The sequence below is a fragment of the Eretmochelys imbricata genome, chromosome 19 (genome assembly GCF_965152235.1).
Source record: "Eretmochelys imbricata isolate rEreImb1 chromosome 19, rEreImb1.hap1, whole genome shotgun sequence".
Classification (NCBI taxonomy): Eukaryota; Metazoa; Chordata; order Testudines; family Cheloniidae; genus Eretmochelys; species Eretmochelys imbricata.
In genome coordinates, this window is record NC_135590.1 from 9,265,476 (window position 1) to 9,283,548 (window position 18,073).

Consider the following 18,073-nt stretch of genomic DNA (forward strand, 5'->3'; position numbering starts at 1 on the left):
CCAACTTGGAATTTTGTAGGTAGTGTGATCGTTTAAATATTTTATAGGGCGCTGATGGGTAAGGATTTTTTTAAAGGCAAAAGAGCCATGAAAGTGGTTATCTTGTAAAGATAATTGCTTTGTATAATGTTCATGGGAAGCTCTTGAAATGGACTGATTGGTTGGCATATTTAAATTTCATCTCTTAGGCGTTTACTAATTATCCGAGCCTAGATGGATAAAACTAATCAAATAGCTGTTTGGAAATGCTCTGCATTTTAAAATCATACAGGGCTGACATGAGGAGGCAAACGTGAGTTTGATTTCTCGTTGATCCTCTCTGCTTTTACAAGCAGATTTAACCCAGGGTTTTTAATTAGTTAAATACTGCATATGTTACATCACATCTGAAGTATTGTGCATGCCCATTGCCATGGTAGAATATTTCTTTGGTAAAACATTTCTTTGGTGAAGTTTTTATCTTGGACCCTGTTTCTTCATCATATACCCTGAGGGTTCTTCTTTGTGTTAGCAAAGTGCTTAGCTCACACAAGTGGCCTGATTGCTTTCATTGTATAAAGTTCTGGTTAGTGGCCTTCTTCTTTCCCCACCATGATACCCTTTGAAACCCTAACCCTGCCTTTTCACATCTGTTGAGTGCCCTCAACTGCATTTGAAGTCAGCGAATCTACACTCTCAACAGTTCGGAAACCCAAGCTCCCTAATACTTAGGGATAGGAATTGCGCATTACACTTGTCCAGTGTGTTATAGAGTCATAGAATATCAGGGTTAGAAGGGACCTCAGGAGGTCATCTAGTCCAACCCCCTGCTCAAAGCAGGACCAATCCCCAATTTTTGCCCCAGATCCCTAAATGGCCCCCTCAAGGATTGAACTCACAACCCTGGGTTTAGCAGGCCAATGCTCAAACCACTGAGCTATTCCTCCCCCCAGGATTGTTCTGTGGCCTACAATCCTGGGCTGCTAAAGCACTGCGAGGTCAAGGAACTAATGGAAGCTTGGCACGGTAGGATTTTTAATAGAACTTTATTGATAATTTTGATCGGGGCAGTGCTGGGCGGGGGAGGGGGGGCTTGCAAGGGCTATAGCCACCCCAAAATTTGCCTTAGGCTCCCCCCGCCCTCATAGCTGCCTCGTAGCAGCTGCTGCTTTCTAGAGCAGCAGCAGAGAAGTAAGCCTGGGCAGAGGTCTGGGGTGCCCAAGAACAGCCCCTGGCCCGTGTCCCCACCGACTGGGGCGTGCCACCCAGGGCAGGCAGAGGGTCCGGGGCTCCCCACAGCAGACTGGACTGACTCACTCCAGCCCGGGCTCCTGGGCCCCACCCCTAGGTGGTTGCATGCTGCTCCCCAAGGGCTCTGCCAGCCCCAGAGCTGGGTCCTCCCACCCGGGCAGCTTTTACCATTTGCAAGCAACCAGAGCCCCGCACTGCCTGGCTCCAGCTTCTGGCCTCTGACCTGGCCAGGAGGCATGGCCACAGAGGGGGTGGGGCCATGGAGGGGTGGGGCTTATGGCAAGGTGGGGCACAGCCCCCCCTACAATTTTCTCTCTGGTCAATCTTACCCCCCCTCCCCCTCACTGGCTGGCGCTACCCCTGAATTTGATTCACTAAATAAACATATACCAGGTGCTGTGTTGGTCATATAAGCAAATTCTTACTGAGTCAAGACTTGCCAAACAAATGGAAACAAATTAAAGGAAGGGAGTGAATCAGAGGAAATATGGTAACAATGTAGGTGCAGCCATTCAGAATTAGAAGCGTGTTACCTGTCAGTATAAATATTAAACATTTGTAATCTATCTTGCTGCAGTATTTAAAGGACTGTTGTCAAGAAAAATGTGGCCCACCATTCTAAAAATGGCTTTTATAAAACCTACATCTAATACAAATGTCGCCTCACATTGAAGAAAAAATGCAATGAAAACAGGCCTGACCGTCGTTCCCCTGCAGCGTTTGAAACCCCATTACTGCAGCGTTAGGAACCTGTAAGTGAAACTAAGGCTCTGATTCCACAAGCTGTTCTGTCCAAGTCGACCTTTCCACCCCCTGTCAGCAGCACTCCCCATGGGTACACGGCTCTGCTGAGACGGAACAGTTTACAGGATTGAGGCCATACTTGATTTCCATTATCTACGCTGAGAGGCGCGCAAAAAGTATTCAGAGCATAAACTGTGGGAAGTAAACTATGTCAACAGTGAACATTTTAAAAATCCAAAGTGTTAGTAAAATGGGTAAGGAAGTATTTGTCCATGACACATTTAAATTGACAATGCCATTTAAATGTGTAGCTGGATTTCTTTGTGGGAAATAGGGTAGATTATACAGGTCAGACAGAGAAGAAAGGCAATCTGGCAAGTTTAATCGTGACTTGGAATCTGTGCTGTAAATCAGTTGAAAGACGGGTGGTTTGTACTTCAAGGTCAGATCGATAATTGTCAAGTGCCATGCAGCACACCAGTAAATATTAAAATCTAAAACTATGAACCAGTTTGCATAAAACTCTTTATATTTGTTGACATTGTTTTAAAGCTCGATATATCATGATCTTCCCTGTCTAGAATGGTATAAAACATTCACTTTTAACCTTGGCATTTCATCAGAAATCAGACTTGAAAACTGTAGAATCATAGGATTGGAAGGGACCTCGAGAGGTAGTATTATCGATTCTAGACCACCCCGATAGGTATTTGCCACATGGGTCTGATTCTAACTGCTTAAAAACTTCAGAGCTACGTACCAGTCCTCAGTCTATACCATATGAAAATGTGGAATCCCCACTTTCTGAGGCGCAATTAATCTCTTAACTCTAGGGGTTCCTGAGATGTGCGCTAAACTTGGCCTGGAAAAGCTGCTGCAAAAGGGCTGAGTTGGTAGAACTGTGAACTTTGTTCGCTGTTAAACTTTTCCAGTCACTGCTTCTGGACCAGTGGTCAGAGGGAGGAAATCCTGATCCTGGAGTCTGAGATAGAGCCACATCATGGATCTTATCACAGAAATATACCAGAGTTTAAAAACTGCAAGTGAAATTTTTCTCAGTATCTCTGGGCAGCATGCCGAATCTAGTCCAGCCTCTGTCTGATTATCAGCCCAGAACATAACAGCAAAAGAAAGTTTCAGGCATTGCAGCCAGCAGGAAATCATTTTATACTGAGGCTCTTCAGAGCTGCATGACAAATTTAACTTCATTTGCCTGGTCAACCATTTTGAAGGAGAAAAGACCCAATCTAGCTTAATGAGTGGGGGAGCTGTCTCCATAAACAGCATTTTGGGGTGGCATGTGAAAGTGAGCAAACTTTGGAGATTATTCCTGAAGTTCTCTGGCTTTGTATGAAACGTCTGGTGGTGGAAGGGGGACGGGGGGTGTCTCCTATTAAAATTCTGCCAGCAAATTGAAGGGGAGGTAATTGGGGCAATTTCTTTTCCTCTGCTGGCAGAATTCACCCTCTCTGGATACTGTTAATCAATCTGCACCAGGGAGGACAGATCCTGGGGCTCCAACATACTTTGAAAAACAAATGTTTTGCCTCTTGGAATGGATCAGAGAGACCTAGTAGCAGGTATACCCACTCTGCCCCCTCTCTGATTTTCATCCCAACCTTAGTTATGCACATTGCAGAATATTCGTTATAACAATCAATATGTAGTTGGCTTATTTTTCAGCAACAAAGCATAAACTTTCCAGCGAAGTGGAACTTGCATGTCTTTGCCAAAAGGGTGTTCCCTTCCTCCTTGGTTATGATTTAAAAGGGGAAACAAAAGGGTTCCTCAGTCTCTCACTTCCCTTATCTGCAAGCTTCTGCCCCTCTGATGTGTGGGTTTTATCACCAGCTGTCAAGGTTCCTTCCCCACTCTAAACTCTAGTGTACAGATGGGGGACCTGCATGAAAAACCCCCTAAGCTTATTTTTACCAGCTTAGGTTAAAACTTCCCCACGGTACAAACTATTTTACCTTTTGCCCCTGGACTTTATTGCTGCCACCACCCAGCGTCTAACAAATATATAACAGGGAAAGAGCCCGCTTGGAAGTGTCTTTCCCCCGCAAATCCTCCCAAACCCTACACCCCCTTTCATGGGGAAGGCTTGATAAAAATCCTCACCAATTTGCATAGGTGAACACAGACCCCAAACCTTTGGATCTTAAGAACAATGAAAAAGCAATCAGGTTCTTAAAAGAAGAATTTTAATTGAAGAAAAAGTAAAAGAATTACCTCTGTAAAATCAGGATGGTAAATACCTTAGACGGTAATTAGATTCAAAACATAGAGAATCCCTCTAGGCAAAACCTTAAGTTGCAAAAAGACACGAAAACAGGAATATCCATTCCATTCAGCACAACTTATTTTATCAGCCATTTAAACAAAACAGAATCTAACGCATATCTAACTAGATTGCTTATTAGCCCTTTACAGGAGTTCTGACCTGCATTCCTGCTCTGGTCCCGGCAAAAGCAACACATAGACAGACAGAACCCTTTGTTCCCCCCCATCTTTGAAAGTAACTTGTCTCCTCATTGGTCATTTTGGTCAGGTGCCAGCGAGGTTATCTTTAGCTTCTTAACCCTTTACAGGTGAAAGGGTTTTTCCTCTGGCCAGGAGGGATTTAAAAGGTGGTTAGCCTTCCCTTTATATTTATGACACCAACAACAGGAAAACTTTTTTTGTGGGAGCCCGGCCCCTGGTAGAAGTTCTGGCAAAACCATCCCTCTCTTCAATGGCGTACAGGATCATACCCTTATTAGAAGAGGATAAAGGAGCTTTGCTTAGTTTCATCCAGGAAATGCCCCAGCTTTTCTCAAAAGCGTTGCTACAAAAATAGTAAAATAATGAAAACGTCCTATTAAAAATAATACTGTCACTGGAAAACAGCATCGACCTAGAAAAAATGAAAACCCTGAGTCATATGATTGATGCATACTCAAGTGCCTTTTACAGGAGGTTGTTGCTCTGTTGGTCGTTAAGTCTTAGCTTCCTAGAATCAATGAGCTCTAGTGACTAATTCATCCCACACAGAATGCATAAAGCCAAAATGGCTTCACTTATTCATCCAAAATTCCTCCTTCTGGCAGTGCTGGAGTCTGAATGTTATCAGTCAGTTCTGCAAATGTTTATCCTCATTCGTAGGACCAGCCCTGTGAAACTTTACTTTGGAAGCTGGATGTTTAAAAAAGAAAAAAAAACATTGGTGGTGTGGCTTTTTGTGTGTGTGCTAATTAAGGCAGATGCTCGCTATGTTGGGTTTGAGAAATGGACAGCTGGAGAGGGATGGACAGCAAGGGAATCAAAACAGCTGGAAGAATATTAGATGAATGAAGCCTGTATATTTGGGCAATAAATAGTCCAAGAATCCCTAATCTGGACAGATAGACATTGGCCACTGTTACATAGGCGTGACTGTTTTAATCGCTCCTTCTCCACAATTCACCTACAGTCTTTAAACCCCTCACTCTAACAAGAACAATCGTATCTTAGTTGGGCAGAGATAGAGATTACTGTTGATCCTCCAAAGCCACCTTCAGATCCACCATATGACTTCATGCCAGGACTGGAGTCAAAGAAAAGCATAGGTTTTAGACCAATCTGACTGGAGCTGTTTGGATTTATAAAAGGAGGCATTGTTTAAAGGACTGCTTGGAACCTGACAAAAGTCCTGGTCTTTCCTGTCTGAAGAGAGGATACTTGTCAGTTTATTTTCCCTGCCAACTAGAGCAAAAAGGGCAAGTGGAAGGAAGAAACAATGTTTGCATGTACATGTTGGAATCGTACCAAACCCAGTACCCAGAATCCTCCCAGGAAGGCAAATCCAATGACCTCTAGGAGGTTCTTCCCAACACAGACAGCTCTGTGTCAGAGAATTGTTTGACTTGGAAAGGATCTCTCAGACATCCATCTTCCTGATGGGGGAGGGCTCCCACAAAACCATCTTGAGAAGATGCTATTGAGTCTTGATTGGAAGCTTTCAAAATGACATGGATTCCATCCTCTTCCTCAAAAGCATGGAGATCTGCTATTAATAAAAATGAAGGTTCAGCTTGAACATTAGGGAAAGTTTAAATCTGAGTAATGTTTATTTTAAGATAAGATCAGCTTCTTCTCTTGCTCACTTCCGTATTCTTATGTGCATGATTCACCCCAGTCCTGCTTCCTTTTCAATGTAATACATATTTATATATCTGTGTTTGGCAAATGATCAGGTAGGGTTTTAATACTCTTGTACCTGATGAATGATTCACTATCAATGTCATAAGGAAATGTTAAAACTCAAAATGTAATCTCTTTTGGGGAATTAATTTTAGACCCATGAAGCTTAGCATTTATATTTTTCCCATTTGTAATTAGCACTTTGAAATTTTAGAAGTTCTTGGCTGAAATGGGATAATTCAAATAATTTGATGTTCATACAAAACTCCCATTTAGTTTGACAACAAAGTATTGGATATTAAGTTAGAATCAGGAACCTACTATGAAGTGAGCTGTAGCTCACGAAAGCTTATGCTCAAATACATTTGTTAGTCTCTAAGGTGCCACAAGTCCTCCTTTTCTTTTTGCGGACCTATGTTATCACAATCCCAAATTGTGCCCCAGAACTGATGGGTCCATCCTGTCAAGCCTGAAATACCATAGTATAATAAAAGTATGGTACCGAATGTGAATTTCAAGCAGGATTCTTATGTATTCAGTGCAGTGTAGACATTCATAATTAGTGGGTCACCAGAAGATGCAGGACTCTGCACTGATCGGGATCAAGCCCTGCATTAAATCTGAAATTTAGTTCACTTTAATGATCTGTCTAACTACTCCCCCTCCCCCCTATTTCTTTGTAGATGATGAAGTTTGCTTGGGATAACTACAGACGATATGCATTCGGAAAAAATGAACTTCGACCACTAACTAAGAATGGACACATTGGTAACATGTTCGGTAAGTTGCCACCGTGTAAATGCAAAGTAGTAACAGCACTGCAAACTCCCATTTCTTCTCCTTTCCCCTTGCTGCAGAGAAGCAGCCTGTGTAACCTCAGCCTCTTTCCCCTTTAACAAAGTGGGTATCTGGGATTTTCAAAGGAGCCTCTGGGAGGTAGGTGCCCAACTCTCATTGGTATTCTGTTGAAGCTGGGCCAGAGGCGAATTACGGTTTTGTGGGGCCCTGGGTCAGAGCAAGTGAAGGCCCTCCCCACCCCTTCCGCCTGCGGTCCCTGCTGCCCCCTCTCCCCCACCCTTCTGGCGCTGTTGCTGGGGAGCAGGGTTGGGGCGCGGGAGTTTCCCCCGCCCACCTAGTGTTCCTGCCAGGGGGAGTGAGGTCGGGGCACGTTCTGCCCACCCGGCGTTCCTGCCAGGGAACAGGGTCATGGCGTGGGGGCTTTCCCCACCCGCCCAGTGCTCCTACCAGTGGGGAGTGGGGTCAGGGTATGGGGGCTTGCCCCACTCCATATGCCCGGTGCTCCTGGTGAGGAGCAGGGTCAGGGTGTGGGGGCTTCCCTAGCAGGAGCGCTGGGTGGAGTGGGGCAAGCCCCCGCACCCTGACCCTACTTCCCACCAGGAGTGCCAAGCAGGGCATTGGGGTTCCCATTTTTCCAGGGCATGGGCCCCATTGTTCCAGTGGCTAATCCACCACTGAGTTGGGCATCAAACTCTCTTCAGCTCCTTAGAAAATCCCAGCCTCGATCACTTTTTTACTGTATCTAGCACAAAGTGTGTCTTGGAGAGATGCAGAGCAATTACAAAACTGACCAATTTCTGCACTAAAACATGAAGTTAATCTCAACCTGAAAACATTACTCTTTGTCTCAACTGGTCAACGTCAGGATCTGACCAAATTCTGTTTTCTCTCTTACTGCTCCACTGTTGAGTGGGGATGTAGACTTCGTGAAATATTGAATAAGGGAATCAATATTAAAGACTCTTTACACTGTGTTGTATAATTTTTTCTCTTTAGCAGATTAGATTTTTGAGGGGTGGGGGAGTGGCAGCTTGCATAATTTCAGTACTAAAACCTAATGGTAGAGCTCTGTGGGGATCCCAGTGCTGCAGAAGCAGATGGTAGGAGCGGAAAGGACGGTCTTGTAGCTTAGTTGCAGGACTGGAAGTCAGGAGATCTATTTGCAGTGCTCCATGAAGTCCTTATGTCATCTTAGGCAAGGCACTTTGCTTTTCTGTGCCCGCTTCTTTGTGTGCAACAGAGATAATACTTATGTCAGGAGAATATGGGAAGGGTTACTTCATTAATATTAGTGAAGTTCTTTATGTTTCTTGGGTGGAAGCCAGAGATGAACTGACAGAGCAGCTTGGGGAAGCTTGCATTGTGCCTCATTGGTCCAGTCATTGCTATCCCAATCCCCTTTTTCGGAAGCACTGGTTTCACCCAGCCGTTCCCCCTTCCTCCCTTTTCTCCAGCAATACCAAGAACATCCTGCCACAGGTTGGTTTTTCGTTTAGAATTTGCATTTGCTGCATCACTTAGTCTGGCATTTTCCATTCTGGTGAACTTGTCGGAATTCCTGAAGGAACGCAGCTGTAAACAGACAAAAGATATTGAAAGGTTTTAAATGTGTTTATCATGCTAAAACAATTGGTGGTGCTTATGCTTGCTTGTAACGTGTCTGTGAGGGCTCTCAAGGAAAACACTCTCTGGAGCAGAAGGGTTTGCAGACAATCACTGAAGAGATGCTACATGGTGCCTTTCATGCTGTTAATATGCTTTTTCCCCCCTTTCTAAACTGCTGCTTAGTAAAGAAATGAAGGACTAAACAGTCCCTTGCTAGAGTATTGCATCCCTGTCATATTAAAATGCATTTAGAAATTAGGGGAATACTGATTTGTCTCATACAATGCCTTTTTATTCCAAACCACAGATGTACCGTAGGCAATCCTGGTATTCTCCTGACCTGAGGTGTCGAAATTCAGCTGAGATTTTTTGCTGCAGCTGCTTGCTTCTGTGTGGGAGGAAGGACACCTTTTTGGGGCTATTTTAGAATATGTTTGTGTGACTGAAAAATATTCCAGTTCTTTAAGGGTGATAGATTTTTCCCTGTTCTGTACATGATGCTCACTTACTGCTGAACTGTCAGTTATCAGCAGCGTCACCCCGAGAAAAGCGGGGGACCTGTTTTTCATCAAATATGTTTGTGCAAGTCAAAATAGAAATACAAACTGAACATTCACCTTCTGGTGATTCTGTTTCTGCTATCATAGAACAGTGATGTGTTTGCCCCTGCTTGACCATCCACACAGTCCGTAAAGAGCAGAGCAGAACTCTTCCTCTGCTGTCTCCAAACCTGTTAGTTTCTTTCCTTCTCCCAGAAACCAGCTCTGCTTAGGAGGGGGCAGGTTAGGACTGTGAAAGGTTCTCTGCCCATTTTGTCTTCCATATAATGCCCCTTCATACATGGGGATCCGGGAGAGAGAGACTTCTTCCTGACCTCTAGAATTACACCAGTGGCCAGGTTTGGTGGTGGGGTTATCTTCTCTGAAGCATGCATGGCATAGACATGGAGACAAGGTCCCAATGTTATTTAACCAATGGTCTGATCATAGAATACCCAGGTTGGAAGGGACCTCAGGAGGTCATCTAGTCCAACCCCTGCTCAAAGCAGGACCAATCCCCAACTAAATCATCCCAGCCAGGGCTTTATCAAGCCTGACCTTAAAAACCTCTAAGGAAGGAGATTCCACCACCTCCCTAGGTAACGCATTCCAGTGTTTCACCACCCTCCTAATGAAAAAGTTTTTCCTAATATCCAACCTAAACCTCCCCCACTGCAACTTGAGACCATTACTCCTCGTTCTGTCATCTGCTACCATTGAGAACAGACCTGACTGAGATCAGCTACGACAAATTATTCTTACACTTTTACGTGGGTAAATAATGCACCAAATCCTTCTCTTATAACCAGCTTGTACCAGGACTTTCCAATTTTCCATGTACAGCTCGTTTGTACAAATAATACCCTCCCCCATTGCAATAACTTATGATCTTTTTAGAGACCACTAGCCAGGGGCTATTGGTAAAGACTCTTTTTTGCTCTCCCAACCTTCCATGCTCACCTGGGGTGGGGAGGGGGTGAACTCATTTTAGAACATACTGCCATTTGACATCCACTTGGTGGTATCACTTCAAATGAATGCCGTCAGAATTGCTGGATCACACAGCTGAGGGCGTGGAGAATGTTCTGTGGTGAAGGACTAAATCCCATGTCATGCTAAATTTCAGGCACTCTAATTTTTTCTACAACTTCAGGATTTTCATTACTCTCCGTAGTCTTTCCTCCATTCTTAAAGACCCTGACTTGAGTGGGAATAGCAGGTTACTAGCACTTCTCAGGATCAGACCCAAAACATATTTGTTTAGAAAAAATGTCTGTAAGTATGGCTATGCAAGAGGATGTAGCTACGGCTACAAATTGATAGGGACAGGGATATATTCTGTTCCCAACTGTAGCTTAGACCTGTGTGACCTAGTTATTTAACCCCTCTTTTTCTCTGTTTCCCGGTGTTCCTCTCTTTGGTGTTATGAGCCCGAACTAATCACTATTTGTAAAGCATGTTGAGATCCTTGGAGTAAAAGAGCTGGAGAAGGGCAAAGTTACTATCTAGCGAGGCATTTCTGATGCACCTGTCACGGTAATAACTAGCATTAAATAACAGAATTATTATTCTGTCTGCTGCTGTGTCTGTCATATCTGTTTACTTTTTGGACAAAATGTTCTTAAAACCTGTTAGTCTTGCAGAGTTTATTTAGCTATGGAAAACAAGCTAGATTCCATTTCTAGTCATGCATCAACTTGAATTGTCAGTTAAATTTTAATTGCAGAATCTTTATTACAGTGATAAGTTAGGAAGTTTGATTTTTAGATATTTCATGGTGTATGCAGTGCTGGCAGCTAGAAAAATCCATCTTTTGATTTGTAACCTGAGCCAATTTGCCCTGCAATCACTGATAGGAAATAAATATGGAACTTCACAATGCTGTTAAACAGCCTGTTTTCAGAATCTAACAGCATTTTAATATACTAGTTTTGGTGCAAAAATAGCCATCTCTAACTAGATCTGGATATTGCATTTAGCGCCTAAAATTGTCTTGTCAGGGCTTCTGCTGCTTTCAGCATCTGCTGAATTTGTACCATCTTTGTGAATCTTTGCAAGTTTCTCTGATGTGCATACATGGGAGGACTGTCATATTGAGGACATGGTCAGGTCAGCAGTACTAGACGGCAAGGATCTGACAGCAGCTAGGTCTCAATGATGTAAAACTTTCCGAGTTCGTCCTTGCGGGTTGCAGACAGCCCTGGGATTGCTCCATGCTCAGCTGTTTGGCGACCGAATACAACAGTGTACCAGGTACTGCATCAACAATTCCTGGGAAATGCGCGGCTGCATAGGCTCAGTTCATTTATTTGGCCTGGAGGTTTGAGAGCTGCCTGGATGGTATTGACAGCCTGCTTTGCAGATGGGATGTTGTCAGCCTCAGCTGCTCAGAAATGGTGTGCTTTCGAGTCCCTGGGTTGAGCAGGGTTGTAATGACATGGGGGAGGGAAGAGGGTGATTTTAATAAAATACATCTTATTTAATTTAGTGCTTTAGAATGGTGCCCAAATGAAGGTTCTGGAGACTGAGGTCCTCTAGATTTTGACATAATTACAGCATGATCTGTGCCAAGGCAAGCTTTCTAACCCTGCTTTCTACCATGCCTCAGCCCTAACCTGGATCGATTGATCACCTGGCGAGGTGACAGTGTTGCTCAGCATCAAGAATCTTTTGATCCTTGGTCGCTCTGAGACTGCCGTCTAAAAGATCAATGAATGCCAATTTTATTGGGTTTTTTTTTCATATGGACACTTCTCCACTGGCCTGAGACCACCAAACTCATTCCGCGTGGACTCCTGAACAGTCATGGAACGTAGCAACTTTTGGTCACCACCAACTTGAACAGCTGAATTCACACAAGCTACTTAGATATAAAAGGCTCTGTATTCCACTATCTGTCACTTGATCCATCTTGTGATCCCCCCTGCCCACCTGGAACCACACAGTTTCCTAATAGCTGCATGTTTTGTTGTTTTGCGGTGGTGTTGTAGCCTTGTTGGTACCAGGATACTAGAGAGACAAGGTGGGTGAGCGAATGTCTTTTATTGGACCAACTTCTGATGGGGAAAGAGATGAGCTTACACAGAGCATATTTTGTTGTCGGTGACTTTAGCAAGGAGACAGGAAGGGAGCAATCAGCCAATGAGAAGCAATAGGCGTTCATGTATATGTATTTAATGCAGGAAAGGTAATGGGATGAAAATATTGACTGGAGCAACAAGAACAGAAATGCATGCTCGCTCTGTGGAGTTTTTTGGCTCGAGTAGGTGCCTCTTTCCCTGTGATCACAAAAGTGCAAAACCCTGGAGTGTCATTTTATCTGATTGAACAAATAATAGTTCTCAGAATTTGCATCCAGAATTATTCCCTCTGACTATCACATTATGCAGTTTGCTTCATGTGCTTTTTAGGGAGAGAAACATTCTTCCCCCCTCCCCACCCCCCACCCCCTGGCAGTGCTAATGAAGATGTTTCCGCTCTTCCTGGAACACTGTTAGCCTTTTCTCTTTTTTTTTCATTTTTTTCAGTCGCATATTACCCGGTTGAATGTTGTTTTTAAGGAAGGACATTTTGTATTTACACTATTTTTGCTGCCACTGAAATCCGTAGCAACAAACTTATTTCCTGTCAGTATGAAGCAGTGATTCAGGCTATCCATCCAAACAACAGAGTCAGTGGGTATTTGTTAATGATTCATATTGGAACTGACATGTATCCATGTGTCTGCCCCACACCCCCCAACCTGCCAGAGATTGCGCCTTCCGTATAAACAAGGCACATCTTTAACCTTCCAGCAGGCGCATACCTACATCTCTCTTCTCCAGATTGTGGTGAGGGTGGTGGTTCCCTCAAACACACTAATGCCTTTTAAAAGCCCTGAACGTGATCATTAGCTGATCAGCATCCCACTGCCCCGCAATGGGCTAAAATCCTTGCTTTTGTGGCACTTGTGTGCCCTGGTGGTCCAGGGAGTAAAAGTTCATGACATCTATTGAAATCAGGCTGCCTTTGCTGTTCTATGGTATATTGTAACTAAAATACTCCCCCATGTTTAAAACCAGTTCGTATTGTGGGCACTGTGATGTGACCATGTTCTTCTTTGTTAGTCAAAGGCCTCAAGACTCTCAATGTTCTGAAGGCTTCCCAGCATGTTAGGGGACTTCTTATGCATATAAAGGCTATAAAATACTTCAAAGCAAAAATGTGTTGCTATAAACATAAGCCAGTATCCAAAGCCACCCTGGCAAGACTTTCAAATTGTCCAAGTATGGTGCTAACGTCACGTACAATCTTAGGGCCTCATCCGAAGCCTGGTAAGTCAAAGCTCCAGTTGACTCCAGTGGGCTTTGCATCAGAGTCAGCGCGAATCTATATTACAGGGAGTTGTGCAAACATTGGATTTGAACCATGTGTCCTTCCCTCCCCTGAATTTAGCTTTGAGTTTCAGGTTCAGACAAATCCCCAGAACCCAGATTTCTAAGATTTTTGTCCCACAATGCCAAGTTCAGATGCAAACTCCAAAGGTTGTGCGTGCTTGGATCTAGAGTGTTAGTTCAGCCCTTTAGATACAGGAGACAGCTGAGAAGTGTTGACTGCAGGATTTTGATAGTAGAAAACCAGGCAACAAAAACATCAGCATAAAGCCATTAATCACCCCTTGTTTCCTCAAGAGCTCTGTGAACTATCCGATGACCCTGGGCTGAGTTTTGAATGTAATGAAGCCAAAACCCAGGAAAGTATCTTCAAATTTGCTGAAAACATTCTGCACAGAAACAACCCTCAGAGAAACAGCTAGTAAGAACATAAGAATGGCCATACTGGGTCACACCAATGGTCTGTCTAGCTCAGTCTCCTGTCTTCCAACAGTGGCCGATGCCAGATGCTTCAGATGGAATGAACAGAACAGGGCAATTTATCGAGTGACCATCCCCTATCATTCAGGCCCAGCTTCTGGCAGTTGGACGTTTAGGGGCACCCTAAGCAAGGGATTACATCCTTGACCATCTTGGCTAATAGCCATTGATGGACCATCTTCCATGAATTTATCTAATTTTTTTTAACCCAGTTATACTTTTGGCTTTCACAACATCCCCTGGCAACACGTTCCACAGGCTGATTGTACACTGCGTGAAGAAATACTTCCTTTTGTTTGTTTTAAATCCGCTTCCTATTAATTTCACTGGGTGACCCCCTAATTCTTGTGTTATGTGAAGAGGTAGATTACACTTCCCTATTCACTTTCTCCACCCCAGTCATGGTTTTATAGACCTCTCTCAGATCCCCCCTCAGTCGTCTCGTTTTTTAAGATGAACCATCCCCGTCTTTTTAATCGCTCCTCTTGTGGAAACTGTTCCACCCCCCCAATCATTGTTGTTCCCTTCTCTGCACCTTTTCCAATTCTAATATGCCTTTTTGAGAGGGGACAACCAGAACGGCACATAGTATTCGAGGTGATTTTATGTAGTGACATCACATTTTCTGTCTTAATATAAACTTGCAGATAAAAGCCTACAAAGGAAGAAATTCCTGTTCAAAGACTGTGACTAGAGAGTAGTATCCAAGCTCTTTTCTAGAGGACTGGGAAATATGAAGCAGAAGAACATATACTAGTATGCAAGAAAGGAGCAGTGTTTTAGCAGCCTTGCACTCTTGTAGACAAGGATATTAACTAATGCTGGGCTGTAATTATCTGCTTTTCTTTGTCTCAGCAGTTTTTTAAAATGCAGTTTTAAAAAAACATTTAAAGAAAAATTATCCTTTTCTGGATGTTGTTTGTGCCTCATTCTGGACTCTAATTATACAGAAATAATTGTCCAGTCTTCACTGATATCAAGCCTGTGATTAAAAGGTGGCCAGCTGATAATGCGGATGGTTGGACTACAGACTGATTCTTTTCAGTATTATGGAGATGATGGTAGCGATTCTGGCAGCATTGAGATTTGCAACATCAACGCCAGTCAATACAGCACACCAAAGGCTGACTTAATTTTAATGCAGGATTTGCAGAACCGGATGGCAAACGTAGAACAGTCACCGACAGCATAGATCACCCATCTATAGGTTACTGTATCTCTTTCTTAAATGTTTAGGCAAGCTTATCTTCCAGGCCCTATGTGCAATCAGATGCCATACATACCTAACTTACACAAACACATACAGTGTAGCTTAGGCTAGTCATAACAACCCTATATTAATCATCAAAAACCACAGGCCTATAATTAGTGAACATCAGAGTTAAGGCTGTACAATAATTGCTCAACGTGGGGGCTGTGAGTGGTTGATAGGGAGACAGTTGAGGTTGAAAAGAAGAACTGACGGGTAGATCGGGGCGTCTGGTGTAACTGCTTTTTACACATTGCATTGGTGGGTTAGGCACTTTGGCTGCCCAATTCAGTGAATTGGTATATTTTGTGTGGGGAAAAAAGAATATATGCTGTGTTATTCCATACCTGTAATTTGGGCCAGCCCTGGAGTGTCCACACAGAGCACACACGGCTGGCTGCGCTGAGTGATCCCGGTGGGGGAAGGTACGTAGGCAGGTGACAATTCCGAATGCAGTAAAACCAATGGCCCCTGTCCTGACCCATAAACCTTTCCCCGAAACTCTCCTATGTGGTTTAGTCCTGGGGAGGAGGTAGGAAGTGTGAGCTCTTTGGATATTAGAGGAGCCATAACAAGTGTATAACGGTTATAGTCTGCTTATGCCCGCTGCTTTTCTCACTTGTGCGCACAAGAACCGGAACACGACCCCTGAGTGTGTGCATTTCCTCAGCATGGACTGTATTTTTCATTCTCTCTTGTACATGTCATTATATAAACCCTAATCTGCAGTTGAATCTGCATGGATGGGCCTTTTCAGACTCTCAGTGAAGTCACCAGGACTCTCATAGATCATTATTTATTTATGACTGTAGTGGCTGGGAGCCCCTGTCACAGAGTAGGACCATATGGTGCTAGGCTCTGTACAAACACAGAACAAAAAAAAGACAGTCCCAAGGAGCCTATATGGAAGGAATGGTCCGTCCTGTGCAGAGCTGACTGGATGAATGGAGCTGTCGTGTGACGTCTGAATTCCTGAAGATGAATTATGTCCCTAATGGTATTTTTAGAAATATGGGCATTGTGTGTTGTTCTCTTCTGCCTCCTCCCCAACCAGTCCACCCTCCCCGCCAAAAAAGATGAACGCCAGAAACTCGTCAGAAAATTGGAACAAATTTAGAACATTATTTATTTATTGGGCGGGGAGGGGAGGTGTGTGTGTATATATAAATAATCGGAAATATCTTGTGGCCTTTGGCATTGCAGCTTTTGGTTTTTTTTTAATTCTGCATTTGACTTCCCCTTGTCTATTCAGAAAGGAGAGGTAGAGATAAATTATGTAGCAGGAAGCCCATTTCTTCTCTTTATTTTTAATTCACTGCTATCCGTCTTTTTCAAAAATGAACTTCTAAGAGACTAGGTAGGGTCAGAACTGGTCTTGTTATGTTAGCTTTTAATTTTAGGGCTTAACTCCTTTCTCATGGTTTTTTTTTTTTTTTTTTTTTGTGGTGTTACCTAAGTGCCTTAAACTTGAATTATTGAATAATCATCTAGATTAGTGCGAGACTTTGCCTGTTTTTCATTCACCCCCTAAGTGATCCCCTGTAGAACTGCTTCTTTTACAGCATTGTGTTCTGTGTAATTTCTCGAGGTATCCTCCTTCATTCCCTGTATTCTCTCATCTTTCTGAAACATGCCTCCTTTTCGCATGAAAGAGCTGAAAATCGCTTGTCCTGTTTAATACCTATTTAGCATCTTCCCATAGGACATCGACTTTCATATCTGATTTGTCAATGATTTCAAAGTTAGCTTCACATGGCAGGCACTTTAATTCTGAGACCCTCACAAATTTTTAAAAGTATTCTCTTTTGAGATTAAACTTCTCGGGCATGTTCTGTCCCCAAAAGATAAAAAGGGAAAAAAATATTTTTTGCAGAAGTTTTGAAGAAAATCCCTTCAGCCTTTTCTTGAGTGATCAGAAATATTTTTTTGGTCTTAATAAACATGTTTAAACGTTTTGTGGTACTTTGTTGTCAAAAGTTCTAATGCACCGTAATGCATGCCATATGTGATTCCCCAATGGAAAAGCGGATTGTGCTGGACTCGAGTTAAAAATTGATTGAGGAAAATCAAGATGCTGTAGATGAAAATGGTGTCATACAGGCATGATTCATTTTCCATATCAGTTGCAATGTACAGTGCATATGGTTGCTCAGATTTACAAACATGCAGTTAAAAACACCTACGTATATTTCCGTTTTTTGCCACAATGCTTTTATTTGAACATATGATCACATGCAGCTGTATTTTCTTCTGGGAGAAATACTATGTGATTACAACATTCTGGTTGAAACTTTGCACTCAAAATCACTAAATTCCAAGCAATGGTGCTCACGGAAGCCATAACTCAGCCATATTGCACATATGAATCCCTAAAAGCCATGTACATGGTGCTTTCTGCACGTGATAGCAAATAATTCAAGGACGTAGGAACTAAGAATTGAGTTTTCCCCTTGGCTGACGGTAGAAGGGCTTCCACTGATTTCACTGAAGCTCTATCCATGTATCTGAGGACAAAATTTAGCCTGTAGGCATTAAAATTAGCATCTTATAAGAGCATAAAGTATTTCTTATTCCAGGCAGACTGGGTTCTGGTTGCTGTGGGAATCAGTATTTTGAATTTCCTGATTCCTCTGCACAACCAAAATTCTAAGTCTAACATACTGCTTGTTAATGTCGCCTTTTGGTTTTGCAGTTAGTATGTCCGAGCAGTCAGAAAGCCGTTTAAATAGAAGTTCCTGCCCTCCCCTCCACTCTAGTCCATCTCTAAGAGTCTGATCCTGTGAAATGCTTGTTGGCGTCCCATGATTCCCATTGGCTTCACTGAGTTATGAGGGTTTTTGGAACCTTGCAGGATGGCACCCAGAGAGCCATTTCTAATACTGGCAGTTTTAACC

At 43.2% G+C, this 18,073-nt stretch overlaps 1 protein-coding gene across 1 annotated transcript in view; it reads left to right on the forward strand.

Annotated features, from left to right (window-relative positions):
- The window catches only part of MAN1C1 (mannosidase alpha class 1C member 1), an 88,422-nt gene that overhangs the window by 19,452 nt on the left and 50,897 nt on the right, over positions 1–18,073 (forward strand). The window contains exon 2 of the mRNA XM_077838109.1: positions 6,819–6,915. Coding sequence (XP_077694235.1) covers positions 6,819–6,915 — 97 coding nt within the window. The remainder of the gene's footprint in view (positions 1–6,818; positions 6,916–18,073) is intronic.